Here is a 14,900-nt window from a genome sequence, read left to right as displayed (position 1 = left end):
GTTCTCCACAGGTGGTAATCGTGGGGGGGTTATTAACTAATAGGTGAAGTTTTTTGATGAGTAAGTGTTATCAGCAGGTGGGCACTAAGCTAACCTCAAAGACAGAAAGTCTTAAATTCTGCACGCTTCAGTGTGTTTAGCAGCATTTTCCTTCTGTGCCTTGAATTCCATTTCATTAAGACACTGACAATGGAAGGGCGTGTTTACATTAATGCATTAGTGCCTATGTAGTCGAGCAGCCATACAAGAAATTCTACCCTTTTTATACGCGCACACACACACACACACACACACACACACTAGGGATGCCACGGTGAGGAAATATTCCCTCCGGTGAATAAACTTGTGACAACACCAATCTTACCAATTAGACCGAACATCTTAGAGGAAACGATGTTCCTCGATGAGGCTCAATATCTGTAGAGCGCTTACTTTGATCTTTAACGTGTCTTCCTGGCCTCTCCGGTCGACTTATCAGGTTTCAACCTGCCGCCGCCGCTGCACGGTGTTCACTTTGACTCCAAATCCACCGCCATAGTCTTGTCTGTGAACTCTGTGATGAGTGAGATCTGTCTTCTGCTAATCTGTGCTGCTTCTGTACGGAGCAGAAACGTTCAGTTTATAACTGTAGCGTCCGACAGTATTGAGAACAGCATCGTACTACTGACTACACGGCGAGCCTCACCCATTATAGCTGCACAAAAGCTTTCTGGAGGGGCTGTTAGATTGTTTTGCATTCATTTGTGGAGGTGTTTACAGATATTTCCAAAGACCCAGTACTGATTCAACCTTTTCCAGTATTCTTTTGCATTATTTAAAATGTCTAAAGAAGAATCTAAGAGTATCCTGTAGCACTTATTATTTCTTTCTTCTCTACACAGTTGGCGCTAGGCATGTTCCCCTATCCACAGGTGAGTTATTTTCAGTGTTTCATTTATTCGTATTTTAGGCTAATTGATTTTATTGATCTCCACATAAACATATCCAGGTATGTGGTTGTGATGATTCTTGTTGCAAGAAAGCACTTTTACTTTAGTAACAATGTCCTCAGTGGTGAATCCATTTGCGTTTGTTCAGATCCGATTTTCTAACAACATTTTGTATTGTTTCTTTTTTTAATGAGATTTTTTAAATAAGATTTGACGAAGATGATTTTAAATATACACATTTTATATACCCTTTTAAACATTCTTCACTGTAAGTCTTGTATATGATGGAGTTTTCCAATTATTCTAACTTCAAACTTATAGAGATTTTGCTGTAACTTTTTGTCCTTTTGTGAATTTTTTTGTTTGCAGTTTTGTTTTAAGTCTGTTGTAGTAAAATAAAGGTTCAATCTAATAAATCATGTTTAATGGCCCTAAATGAGAAAATATAATTTTCTATATTAGTTTAACTTTAATATATAAATCTACTGATGGACTTGAGTATGTTTTCCCTCATTACACGTTATAACTTAAAAATCCTGCTCAAATGTAATTGCCGACCTCTGAAGTAACTTCCCAATCCCATCAAGTCTTAATTAGCCCTTTTAAGATGGGTTTATTTCACTAATCCCTAGCGGAGCAATCTAAATCTGGTTACCTCAGGTTACCTCCTGGCCACCTGCCTTCACGAAATGTGAAGAGATAGATTTTATTTAATGAACAGTTTGTTCCTGAAACTGTAGTACAACTACATGTATTTTAACATTTGGACACAAGCTACAACTTCTCACTTTTTGTTTGATTTAAAAAGGAAAATACGTCTTGACAGTGTTCTGCATGTTAGCACATTTGATCATTTTCTGTGTCATTTTCCTGCGGGCTTAATGTATGCAACACTTGGACTGCTCCGTCAGTCAAATGAAACTTCATTGCGGTTGATTAAAGCAGCAGAGTGCAATGCTCTATCTGCCCAGGGATTGCCTAATTGACTTCTTCCTTTCACTTTGCCAACGATCCTTCCTGGGAAAGAGGGAACCAATTTACTAAACGTTGGAGATCATATGAGACTTAAAATATCAGCTTTTATGCATTCAAATGAATTGAAATTTGTTTTAGGATTTATTTTGGATATCAGTTACCTCCACTTGAAAGTGTTTTTTTTTTTTTTACAATAATTAATTCAGCACCTAGTTCCACAGGAAACCTCCGTCTGTGAGATAACAGTGATGCAGCTATTCACTTGTTTTCTGTGTCGATCCTTAATTCTTGAGCCATAATGAAAAAGCACATGCAAGCCTTTGTGCAAGGGAGCAAAGGTGTATTTATAAAGCACTTAAATTGTATAGTGATGTAAATGTCACACAATGATCAATCTGTGTGTCTACTTGTGTGTGTGACTACAGCCTAGGGCATGTCTGATTTTAGAGTGCTGTTGCTTCCATTATCATGTTAATTGCTGGTGTATGTTTGCAAATAAATGGTAGTTTAATCTACCCTCATTGATAGAAATGGGGTAGACAAAATATTAGAAACCCCTCTCGGTTTATAGTTTAGGCTCCCCACTGTCACGCCGCTTTCCTTATCTCAGTGTTAATTTTCCCCTAACTCCATATGGTACTGCAGACAGTTCACCTGCAGGCTGTAGCAGAGCGGTGTGGCGAGAGCGCTTGGATCTAGCTCGGATGCAGCTCGTCAGGCGCAGCCAGCCAAAGTCCTCGGGCCTAAGCTGTCATTTTTGCAGACGCTGGCACAGCTGTCTGTGCAAAAACCCCTGCTACACTTCACAGAGAACATTTTAGTACATACTGAGGGAGAAGTTGGAGGAGATGAGAGAGAGATTGGAAGAGAATCAGTGGCATCTGAGTTTCCACCGTAGACAAGTGGAAGACTCGGGATGAGTTGTTAACGTTGGATTTGGCTTTGAGCTGTTAATGATTTGCACTTATGAGAGGCCAATGTTAGCATTGTTTGGGGTCTTCGGTTCACCCTTTACATTCCGAGGACGTGTGTTCAATCTTTCTGTGTTTGAGCGCACAGTGGAATCATCACCCCGTGTTTGTCATGATTAGAGATGGTCTCTTTAATTCCACTTCACCACATGTCGGGACTCATTTGCGTCCTTTGTCAGAAGTTAATGGAGTTTTTGCACGGCTCGCTCTGAAAGTCTTTGAAGACACCAGATCCGATGTGATGTGTATACAGCCGCCAGCACTATCTTCTGATTGATTTGTTTGCTCTATGGTTGTTTTTGTTTCTCTTTATTTTGTCCTATTTTCTCAAATTTGAATGAATTTTTCAGTTATTTGTGTGTATGTTTCAGCAGCTTCCATTACACATCACTGCATCCATCAAACAGTACAGACGCTTTCCCTTTGTTACTTTGTTTTTCCCTCTCAAATGAAATGGAAAGAAAATGGTATTGTAGTACTGTTTGTGTGTTGTAAACAATGTTTGCTGTAATCTTTCAGCACCCTATGCCAGCTCCAAACTCTTGTAGACTTTTCTTGGTCACATCGCATCATTTAAGAGATAAAACATTATTTCAGTGTATTAACTTCCATTTTAGGCTTTGGATTACTTGAAGGGATGTGAATAAATGTGACCCTTTCTTCTCAATAGTATGTGTGTGTGTAACTACACTACATCTCTATTTATTACCATGCTAATTGTTGTCACCCCAACATTTTTGAACAATAACCTTGTATTTGGCAGCTGATGAATGATACATGACTTTTTAAGATGCAGTATTTTGACTTTGATAGATCTTATTCTATCAATAATCAAACAGGCGATGCAAATCTAAATGTACCACTCAGTGGATCTAAGTTGAGCAGTATTGAAGCTTTTGGCTAAGGATGAAGGTTTTTCTACTAACAGAGTGACTTGTTATTGACCTAATGATAAAGAACAGAGAAAGTGGACCTCTCACTATTTCCCCTCTTCTTTTAGTAACATCTCCATTGTGCAGGAGTGAGGATGCTAATGGCCATAACCAGCCTTTTTGTAGAGGTTTTGTAATTCCTTACCTTTTTTTTGAAGAAATCTATTTTGAAGCGCTTAAGAAGGGAAACAGCCATCTGATCTTTTAGAAGTGTTTACTGAGTTGCTCTTGAAAGGAACATTAATCATTTGACATCTAAAAATTGTGAAATTGTATTTTCAAATAACGAAAACAGCTTGATGTGGCTCACAAAGCCACTTCTTGCAGAGCTCTACAGCTCAGAGAAACAAGTACACAACTACAGTCGTCATTTAGTAATACACACACACACACACACCCTCCTATAGGATGTGGGTCATTTCCCACCTTTTGCAGCAAACACAACATCCTTTCTTGTCAAACATCGATGTATTTGTTCTTCTTAGACATTAGGTGTTAGAAGTTTGAAAGTTTGATGATATGCTTAATTGGAAATTCCAGTATAAATGTCATATTAAACGATGTTTACCCTCAGGATGAACATGCAGATAATGATATGTCTGCCAGATAATCAGCGCTCAGATGAGAGACTGTTAAGAGGGAAAGATAGGGAGGTATTTGTAAAGTTCTCTTTTTGATATGTGGTCAAGCTACCTAGTACAAGAAGAATAAGTGCTCAATTATGCTTGAATAAGTTAGTCTCCCACTATCCAATTTCAACCCCTGGAGCAGCACGCACTTTTGTCCTAGTAATTATTTCTGAACAAATTAGTTTTCCATAGTTGCCTTTAATGTGTCTGAATCAGGCAAAACTGGATGTAGAGGCAGTTTAGGAGTCTCTTGGTATTTGCAGAGTGTGAAAACCTGTATTTAATTGAGTGAATCAATAAGTGCTCTAATGCACTGTCAAAAGACCTGGAGAAATGAGCAATTTATTTACCAAACAGTCTTAGACATTTAGCTGAGCCTAGGTTTCAGGTCTTATATCACTTAGTCTATGTGAGGAAGTTATAATTCTGGGTTTTTATAAATTAAAATGTGAATTCAGCCCTGGGGGTTTTCAGTAGGAAAACAAAATACTTTCTACAGTTCCACTGCAGTGTCACTTACACTTAGATTACACAAGTCACTATCTCAGAGGCTGTTTCTAGATCTTCGACACTAAAAGTTACTATTCCAGCTCGTGTGTTGAAGGACTCGGGCCTTTCATGTGTTGATTGTGACCACAGAAAGTGGTTTTACTACAGTAAATGACATACGTATTGAATATCTTTGTCTAGTTTCTATGTTTTGTTTCCCCCGAACACTATTTATTTGGCGTTGATAATTTTCGGCACCTTCAAAGAGGTGCTCTCAAATAACTTTTATTTCTGTTTTGCATAGTCCAAAAGATGTTAGCATTAACCGTATTGTCATCATGTATGTAGGTAACTGACTGTGTCCTGGCCTGTTTATTGCCCGTGTTGCACCTGTTAAATTGACACACAGAGCATGCTGATTTCAGAGCTTGCTCACACTGTGTTATCCCAGGACATCTAGATAACCTGGAGGGTATGAATAAAGTACTACTCTGAAAATTAGCATTAGTGGATCTTTTACCCCCATTCGGCACAAATGAGAACAAGGCCATTAACATTTGTGTGTTTTCATTATGTAAATGGTGTTAACGCATACTCACAAATTGCCAACAGGAAAGCAATAATTTTCTCCTAGTGATCATAATGTGTCCAAGTGTATCGTCTTGATTATGACACGCTAATTACATATTGCCTCGTCCCCTCTTCTCTGTCTTGCCCTACAGATTCAAAAAAACCAAGGATCTTTAATGGTAAGTTTTATAGCATTAGAATAGGAAGAACAAAAATAGAGATCTCCCACAGTAGTCTGTTTCTCTTGGCTGGCTCTCTCATTTGAAAAAACACGCAAATTGCATTTTTACAATGAAATTTTATATCATGCTTAAACTGTTGGTATTACATTAGGTGCCATTATGGAATAATAAAAGCATGCAGGAGCTGAAGGATTGCTTTGCCTGAGCTCGCTGCATTTGATTAATCTAAGTAGATTTTAGATTCTAGTAGTACTTTTTGTTTTTTTATCACACTATTGATTTTCTCTATTGCCATGAAATTCCATGTTTTCATGTCCCTGTGTCTCTCCTCTTCCAGCCTCTCCAGTTACTGCAATGCATCGTTGATGAGGTGAGTCGTCGTCTTATGTGCTTTTGCATCTAAAGTCAGTCCTAATGGCCCGGAAAGCTTATATTTTGTTTCCTAATGAAGCAAACCACTCAGGCGGCTTTGCTCCCCACTCACTCAACCCTTCACCCTATGAAACTGCCTCAGGCAATACACATATGCACACGCACATTACTGTTGATGTTGGACCTGTCATGAGTGACACACACAGCGGCACAGCTCTGGGTTCTGTGTACTGCAGAGACAATACCAAAGGATTTGTTTAACCAGGACTGTTCTCATGACTGGCCTGGGTGTTTGTTTCTATATAAAAAGGCATATATATACTCAACATATAGACATACATGTGTATAAAAGCAACAGTCACACAGTACAAAAACAAAAAAAGATACTGCACCATTTCGATGCTATTTTGACCGATATATCTATCTTTTTTTTAAGTGTAACCTTTCTTAATCTTTCAGTTTTACACTTATAATTGCTTTTAACATTGTAAATACTGTAACTCAAACTTGGAAAAATCTCACTATAAAAAATAGACTGTGGAACATTACATAAGTGCTTGATGAAATTAGGTTTAAGGTGATGTCTGCCGTATTTATGACTTTCTTTATGATGAGTTTACCTAGGTAACATCTGATACTGAAATGCTCTCATTTCCACTCTCATTGTCTTAATACACACAGTTTTCCATTTCTTGATATATGGTCACGTTCATTTATTGTGTCTGTGTACATTAATGTATAAGCTCACACCGCCTACATCTTCATCAAAAACCTTTCCCCCCTCTCTCTCTCTCTCTCTCTCTCTCTCTCTCTCTCTGTCTCTGTCTCTGTCTCTGTCTCTCTCTCTGTCTCCCTCTCTCTCTCTCTCTCTCTCTCTCTCTCTCTCTGTCTCTGTCTCTGTCTCTGTCTCTCTCCCTCGCTCTCGCTCTCTCTCTGGTGCTGGCGCTCTCTCTCTCTCTCTCTCTCTCTCTCTCTCTCTCTCTCTCTCTCTCTCTCTCTCTCTCTCTCTTTTTGAGAGTTCTTGCTGACGTCCACTAAAAGCAGAAATGCCTCAACACCTCTCTAGCCTAAACAACTCCTCCAAACCCCATCACCAGCCATATCACACATTTAACTTACAATGTCACTTGTCCTTAACTGCCTATAGATTTGGCCGTAATTAATAATTAAATGCTTTTGGTTGTAATGGATTGACCCAGGCTGAACTGTTCATTAGTCAGCGAGACAGAGGCATCACTCAAAACTATTTTTCCTGTGCCTTGTCCTGTTTCTCCCCTTGAGGCGATAGAACATTTTATGTTGTCCCCTAGTGAGCTAGCACTGCCTTACTGTCCCAGCTAATGCAGTGCTTTGGAGGAAGAGACAAGAGGATAAGCACTTTTTAGAAAGATGAAGTTGCTCAGAGAGAATATAAAGGACTACACTAGAGTGAGAAAGTATAGTTTAATGTGCGGAACAATACCTAGAGAAATCCTCTGTCTTAGTGTTCCCAGTTTGTTGCCAGGACCTCATTTAAAGTAACAAATAGTTTCTAGCAGTGGACACTGAAGATTGTTCTAGATCTCCAATTGTTCTATTCTATTGGATCGCCTTGAAAAGTATATTGACATTTGGGTGGTGTCTCCTCTTCTGTGGCCCGTCTGACCTATGGTGTTCCCCAAGGCTCCATCCTTGGCGCCCTGTTTTTCTGTGTATACATGGTGTCACTGGGACACATCATACATAAACACAAGATTCAGTACAATTGTTATGTGGACGACAGCCCTGTTTAAGCCTCTCTTCACTGGTTACCAGTACGTTACTGATTACCTTTAAAGTATTTCATGGTTTAGATCCCAGTTATATCCCAGTTATATTGCTGAATTAGTTTCTGTCTGATGTTATTTGCGTCATTGCAGTCCTGAGATGTTTTAATTCTGGTTCAACCATGTAAAGCACTTTGCAGCTTTGTTTGAAAAGTACTGTATACATAAAGGTTATTATTGTTGTAGTACAACTTGTAGAATTTAGAGGCATCATGGACTAGCACTGATCCCATGGAGTAGTTAATGTAATGCTCCGGTATTTTTAATTGAGCTAGACACACCTGACTTCAACATCATGGCAGGTGTGATAAATTATACCTGACTCTTGACATTTAGTGCCCATTAGTTCATACTGTAGATGTGATACGAATACTATTTTCTTTGGTTGTGATGCTTTGATATTGTGTGTGATTTATCCACTGGGGATTTGGAAGTTGCTTTAATGGCTGAATGAGTAATAGGCTCCTGTGAGTGGATCATTAATATTATTCTAGCTAGAGGTATGTGTGTGGTGGGGGGTGGAGTGTAACAGTCTGCCTTTCTTTTTTCTTTCTTTTTCGATCACACACAACCACACAGTGAGACATGGTTGAGAAAGCCTCTCATGAGGCTCAAAATGAAGAACAAATAAATCAGGAGATTTAACAGATAGTAGGTAGACGGACCAACAGATACACAAAGGATTTTCATTTTCACCTGAATGAATCTCAAATTCAAAGGTAGAATAACAATTCAGAAATATGTTTTCTCTGTGGCAAGGAGAGTGGCCTTGAAAACATGACATCAGCGTAGATTAAATGTAGAGGAGACAAAGTGGTCGCAGGTCACAGTTTACCAGATAAATGGACAGTTTCAGTTCACCCGTTACAAAACATGTTTTGGTATCTAGCCATGCAAATGTCTCCTGCATCCCAACACAATGGGGTTGGATGGAATTTTGTTTAAAGAAAATTCAAAAACAATATCTCTTTCTAGAAACCGTGTCTGTTTGTCTGGATAATCCACAGAAAAAGCTGTCAGTTTTCATAACCGCCCTTTTCTTTAGTAGAAAGCAGTAGGAATTAAAACAATTTAAAGCATACCACTTTTTTTCACAATAGAAAAAAGTTGCATTGTGGGCTTAACAAAAGCACTGTTTAATGGATGCCTATATAGAAATTGCTTTTCTGCAAGGCCAGCCCACAGAGAAACAGAATCTAGTTTGATGAGAACAACGCCTGGAGCCCTGAATGATGAAGTTTTGAGTGAACTTTGACATTTGTATTAATTTGGATGAGTATTAGAAGGAAAACAAAGGACACCTTAACCCCGCATCTGTGTAAGGGCCATGCAATATGAAGCCATATTGTAGGACCAGACACACTACACTGAATTGTACTTGCTAAAGAATAGTCCTCCCCCCCAATTATCCTCCATTTAAGTGTATGCCAGTCCACTTATACAATTAGAAATTATCCAATACGTCTTTTTAAATATTAGTGTATGGCAGAGAAACCTGCTCACCTTGTTCAGCCCAGGTCTTGAACGAGAAGTTCTCTGTAGTTGTTCCCGCCATCTGTCCGCTGTCGACCCTCATTAATGTGCCTCTCTGCTCTATTTGTTGAATAGCAAGTGGCTCCACTAATAAAGAACTCCCACTTTATTTTCAAGCCTGTAATTACTGATCTAATTTTGCCTAATAATTGCTTCATGGCAATGACATGTATATTTACTTGTACCCTTGTACCCTCGTAGTGTGTGTTCTGTCTCATAGTGGAGTGCATTGACAAGCAGACGAATAATTCACGCAGACTAGCCACTTTCATCAGCCTGTTTGTCTTTTGTGCCATCGCCTGCTGCCACATCAAAGCTGCAGCGGTGTTCCTCTCAGCTGGAGACATGAATACATACATGAATGTGTGTGTGTTTGTTTTTGTGCCTGCAAAAAGGTGCATGTGCATGCAAATATGCGGGGAAAGTACACAGAACGGTTTTGTATCAGATTTAGCCTACACAACACCGTCAACACTTTGCACGAACTGTGGATCCAATTTTCCTGCGTGTGTGTGCCTTGAAGTACAGTGGTTGCAAATTATTTGGTACTCTCGCTCTAAACGCAGTGTACACTGAGGCTTGTGGTGTGCATTGCTCAAGGGCATTTGTTTGTGCATGCCTGTGTGTGTATGTGCATGTGCTATGATATATTGCTCATCCAAGCGGCAGCAGCACTGTGAAGTGCAGTGAGATTAGAAGGGAACCCATTCCTTTGTTAATTTAAATGGGTTCATGCATCATGCTTTGCGAGAGCCTGCCGATCAGAGCATTAAGGAAACGCGAACACTGCCCAGAGGTGTTTTTAATGGCACAGCAGGGCTTCACATGTAGAGAGGTTTAATTCCCTGCATTTGAATAAACGCCTGGTTGTGGACCCAGGCTTCATGATTTTTGTGCATATCTGAGTAGTTTGTGTATTTGAGTTCACATCTTTGTTCAAATCATTGGATGTCACTGCTGTGCATATTTTAAATCTTTTAGGACACCAACACCTACTATTTACCTACTGGTCAACTTGGTTTTGATATTGTCTGAGTATTGTAGTATCTCTTGTATCTGGGATAAACGTCTGTCTTGTGTCAGGATGCAGTATGTTACATTTCAACATGTCACATACAGTATAGGAAGATTTTAGTAATCAAGAGTTGGTGGTGTTTTACTTATTGCCAGTTTTCGCATTCGTAAGGAATAAGCCTTAGTGTATTTTGACATTTACATATACTACATATTTGTATTTACAAAAACACTTTCTTCGCACCATCATTTCATTCTTTTTAATTAATGCTTTTTACACACAATTTCATACTTTACAAAGTTTACTTGCAATGAAACAAAGAAAGAGAATACAGGTGTTTATTTAATACTGCTATTGCTGTGCAGTGGTCCACGTTTTTTTATCCAAGGAAATCAAAGGTAAAAATATGCGTAAATATTACAATCGCCAAAGGCAGGTAAAGAAGGAGAGTGAGAGTAGGGAAATGGATGCAGTAATAAGGCGAGGGGCCATAATTCAGGGTCAGTCTGGCCCGACTGTTCTACATGACACGGTTCATAGACCCTGCATTGACAACATGTCACAAGCCTGATGCACACGTACACACACGTACACACACCTTACTCTTGTTCATTTTGGCAACAAGATTTAGTCTCTGACCTGAGATGAAATGTCCATGTTTGTTTTAGTCACATTTGGTCACATTTTGAGTCAATTTTAGTCACTTTGTTAAAGAGAACTATTGTCACATGGAAATTAAAGCCTTTATGTTGAGTTTAAATGAGCAGGATTGTTTGTATTAAAAGAAAGTTGTATTTATTAGTCAGATGTAATTACTTTGTTGTGTCTTTTAAGTCTCAATGAAGTCTTGTATTAACAGATTTAAAAATACAAACTAATAAATGTGTCATGGTGGATCGTCCATGTACCAGCTGTACTGATGGTATGAACATCCCTCTATGTTGCAATGACTTTCAATATATGTTGAAATAATGTGAAGAGTATGAAACAAGAGTTTAGTGCTGCAGTATGAACAGGAACTCTTTTCACTTTAAGTGTTTCTTCCTTGGCACTAAGACCTTTTTATATGTCCTTTTCAGTGAGAAGTGCATCTTGGCTCAGTCAAAGAAAGGAGCCACTCAGCGTTTTTCTTATACAAGTTGATAAAAAAAAAAGATACATTGCCATGAATGTTTGCCGTGTTCTTTCAAATTTAGACTTTGTGCAGTAATGGTGGTAAAGTCCCAACTATGACAGATTTAATATACAGCAGGTTCTCTTACATTTGCACTTTCACCTTTTGAATCGCTGGATTTGTTGATTGGTTAACCCAACGAGACAAATGTTGTGTCATCCAGAAAGTGTTGTACAACTTGAGTGCCAACCGCCACTCACAGGGTTCATGAATACAGAGGATAAGGAGTGGAGCGTGTAGCCTTGAGGTCAGACACAAAGTGTTCGTACAAGAAAGGTACTTAAGTCTAAACTTCACTGAATCCGGATTCTTCAACACTATAAACTCTTTGAAAATGATATTGTATCAGTAATTGTGTAATTGTTGATCTTATTTAACTCGTGGACCTTTGGGACCTTTTCTTTTCTCTTTAATAAGTAGGAACATCTTGCTGTAGTATTCAGCACAACCATCAACGTTTCCCACTTTGCAACTCTGTCATAGTGTTGCTCTGTGTCTGCTGGTTAACACGTTAGCCCAACAACCTGGTGCTGGTCGTGTGTCTGTCAACTTATTTCTATGTTTTTCTGTGTCTAGTGTCTAGTGTCTGTTTTTATTTATTATTTTATCTAACTAATCCGGTTTGATTTTGAGCCTTTCTTGACATGTTGTCTTAAAACCTAGATCATAACCAGTTTCCCAGGAAATAATAAGAAAAAGATTCAACCCAAAGTTATATGGTGATTTTCATTTTTAAATCACAACCAATTTAGCATTTTATAGAGGTTTACACTCATTTTCAACTCAAGTTTAAAACATTAAACTGAGTTTGAATAATCTAGTGTTTAATTAAATAGCACAACATGGGTAGGATTATGTTTTAAATTGGGTTAAATAAACTATAAATGAATCTAAGCTATTACTAGCCTTGGTCTTAGTTTGAATCCCTGTCGATGTAAACCACCTGTAACAATTGAAATCATGTGCAGTTAAGTGTCCGGATCCTTCAGTCAGTGCAGCAAGTTCTCATCATCCCAGAATAAAATATTACTTGTTGTCTTAATTGTTTTGTTCCTCTTTTCAGGATCCTCCAGTGTTTCCTGTCGGACAGTTCAGTGAGAAGTTTGTTCACTTCATCACGCAGTGGTGAGTGAGTTACTGTTGATGCTTTGCTTCTAGAAGGACAGACACAGAAATCATTTTATTTAACTCCTTCAGATTTTAAATTGAATTGTTTTCAATGGCCGTTAACTGTATAGTGTTTGTGATTCTAGTTCATAATAGCTTAATATGCGTGGCACAGTGAGCCATCTGAGCCCCACAGAGCCACACTGAACAATTACAAGACCAGAAGCTGCATTTGACATAGATGAACCAAATTATGGTCGATGAATCAAAGGTATAATGGTAACACAATGGGATTAAAGTGCATTTGCCTGTGTGTTAATGCATTGTGCTTGTAATGGTTTCAGCTACGATATTCAATGCTGCTCGATAAAAAGGAATGATTCATTCATCTAATGCAACAGGACAAAGACAATGTTTACCCTGCATTTGCCTCTGATTCATTAGCCTCCTGTAACCTTTACAGTTGCACAAACATGTACATACAGACCCAAACCACATGCAGTGTGTGTGTGTGTGTGTGTGTGTGTGTGTGTGTGTGTGTGTGTGTGTGTGTGTGTGTGTGTGTGTGTGTGTGTGTGTGTGTGTGTGTGTGTGTGTGTGTGTGTGTGTGTGCAGTACTCACAAGCTGGTTATACCATCTGTTGTTTATCCCCCATGCCTGCTTTATTTACTCAAACAGGGCACCACTCTCAGGACAGACTGAGGTACCTGCCCTGCCCTGCCTCGGTGCAGGGCTGGCATTATCTTCTCCCCGGCTATTCTTAGAGGATTCATTGTGATACATAAACCGCTGACATGACTAACAGCAGACAGGCCCCCGCACTAATTCCTCAAAGTGCCAAATATACAGACCATACTATAGAGGACACTAATAAAAACACACACGTAAATCTACCGAACCAATGTAGTAACTGCTTAAATTTTAGATTTCTTAAAAACAAGAAATTTTAATGTAATGATTCTATTTGAAATAAATGTTCTGTGGCGTAAGGCTATAGTGCAGGGGGGGGGAACCTTTTTCCTATCAAGGGCCATTTTATTTTTTACAACATCCTTCGAGGGCCATACTAATTATTGAACTCATGACCTCTGCAATTTCTTTGAAGACACAGCCCATTCATTTCACATTTCTTTTATGCTAAATGCAAAAAAGCAACTTTTTTTTATCCATGTATCTTTCTGTTTTATCAGAAACCAGCAATCCTTTATTAGTCCCACAACGGGGACATTTATCTTGTCACAAAGAACATATGATGTAAAAAGGCAGAACACAATAATTAAATAGATAAAAAAATAATATAAGTACCAAGTAAAGTGAATATTGCACATGGCAGTGATAATTGCACAGCAGTGGTGGAACAGTCTGTTCTTGGTGTGATGGTCTACCGATCTATCTTTCATGTTACGCTCTGCAGAGAGCTGCTTGTTCGGCCAAACTCCGCCGAAGAGCGTTAACTTTATCCAAACGCACTCGTCCTTTCAGCTCGTGCAGTTCGCATTTTTCGTGCAGTAATGACCCTCAAGATTATTTTTCATCACCGCAAGCGCGTCCGCACAAACTAGACACACTGGCCTTTTACTTCCACAAAGAAATCATCGTTCGTCCATTTCTCCTGGAAAGTGCGACATTCCGCATCGACCTTTCTCTGTTTTACACTCGCCATGCTGCGTTCGCTGATGTCAATGACCGTCTCGTTTAATATTGAAGTGTTTTTACATGACGTGACCACGTGATGACACTTTCCGCTCGTGTTGTGTTCAAGGACCCTGACCTTGGCCAGGAAAAACAGTCAGTCGTCCGTCTTATTCTATTGGCGTCTAGATTTTTTTGTGTTTTCTTTCTAGTGGATTTTTTCGCGTGTATTTATGAATTACATCGAGGGTCGGATGAAATGGTCTCGCGGGCCGTATACAGCCCAGAGGCCAGAGGTTCCCCACCACTGCTATAGTGTTTATTGTCTATCAAGCCCGCTCCTTCAGGTTTTGTGCTATGAAAGGTTTCTTTTCAGGCCTCCTATTGAATATTCATTTATAACTGAAAAATGATGGCGTTGAGATGAAAGTCAGAAACGTCTCTTGCACATGTACACACACAGTTTGAATAGTGGCTGGTTATAGACTGCTTGTATCACTCTTTTTCAGTATGCGGCGACAACCCAAAGAGAGGCCTGCCCCTAATAACCTCATGGTGAGTTAAACCAAGACTTCTATTAAACA

General features: G+C 39.1%; 1 protein-coding gene across 1 annotated transcript in view; it reads left to right on the top strand.

The window, feature by feature from the left end:
* Nucleotides 1-14,900, top strand: part of map2k5 (mitogen-activated protein kinase kinase 5) — a 52,737-nt gene that overhangs the window by 24,567 nt on the left and 13,270 nt on the right. The window contains 5 exon segments of the mRNA XM_029427614.1: nucleotides 882-911; nucleotides 5,648-5,674; nucleotides 6,015-6,047; nucleotides 12,640-12,701; nucleotides 14,826-14,871. Of these exon segments, the coding sequence (XP_029283474.1) occupies nucleotides 882-911; nucleotides 5,648-5,674; nucleotides 6,015-6,047; nucleotides 12,640-12,701; nucleotides 14,826-14,871 (198 nt within the window).

Source organism: Cottoperca gobio, chromosome 3 (genome assembly GCF_900634415.1).
Source record: "Cottoperca gobio chromosome 3, fCotGob3.1, whole genome shotgun sequence".
NCBI lineage: Eukaryota > Metazoa > Chordata > Actinopteri > Perciformes > Bovichtidae > Cottoperca > Cottoperca gobio.
Note: the sequence above shows the minus strand (reverse complement) of the source record. Positions and strands in the feature narration are given on the sequence as shown.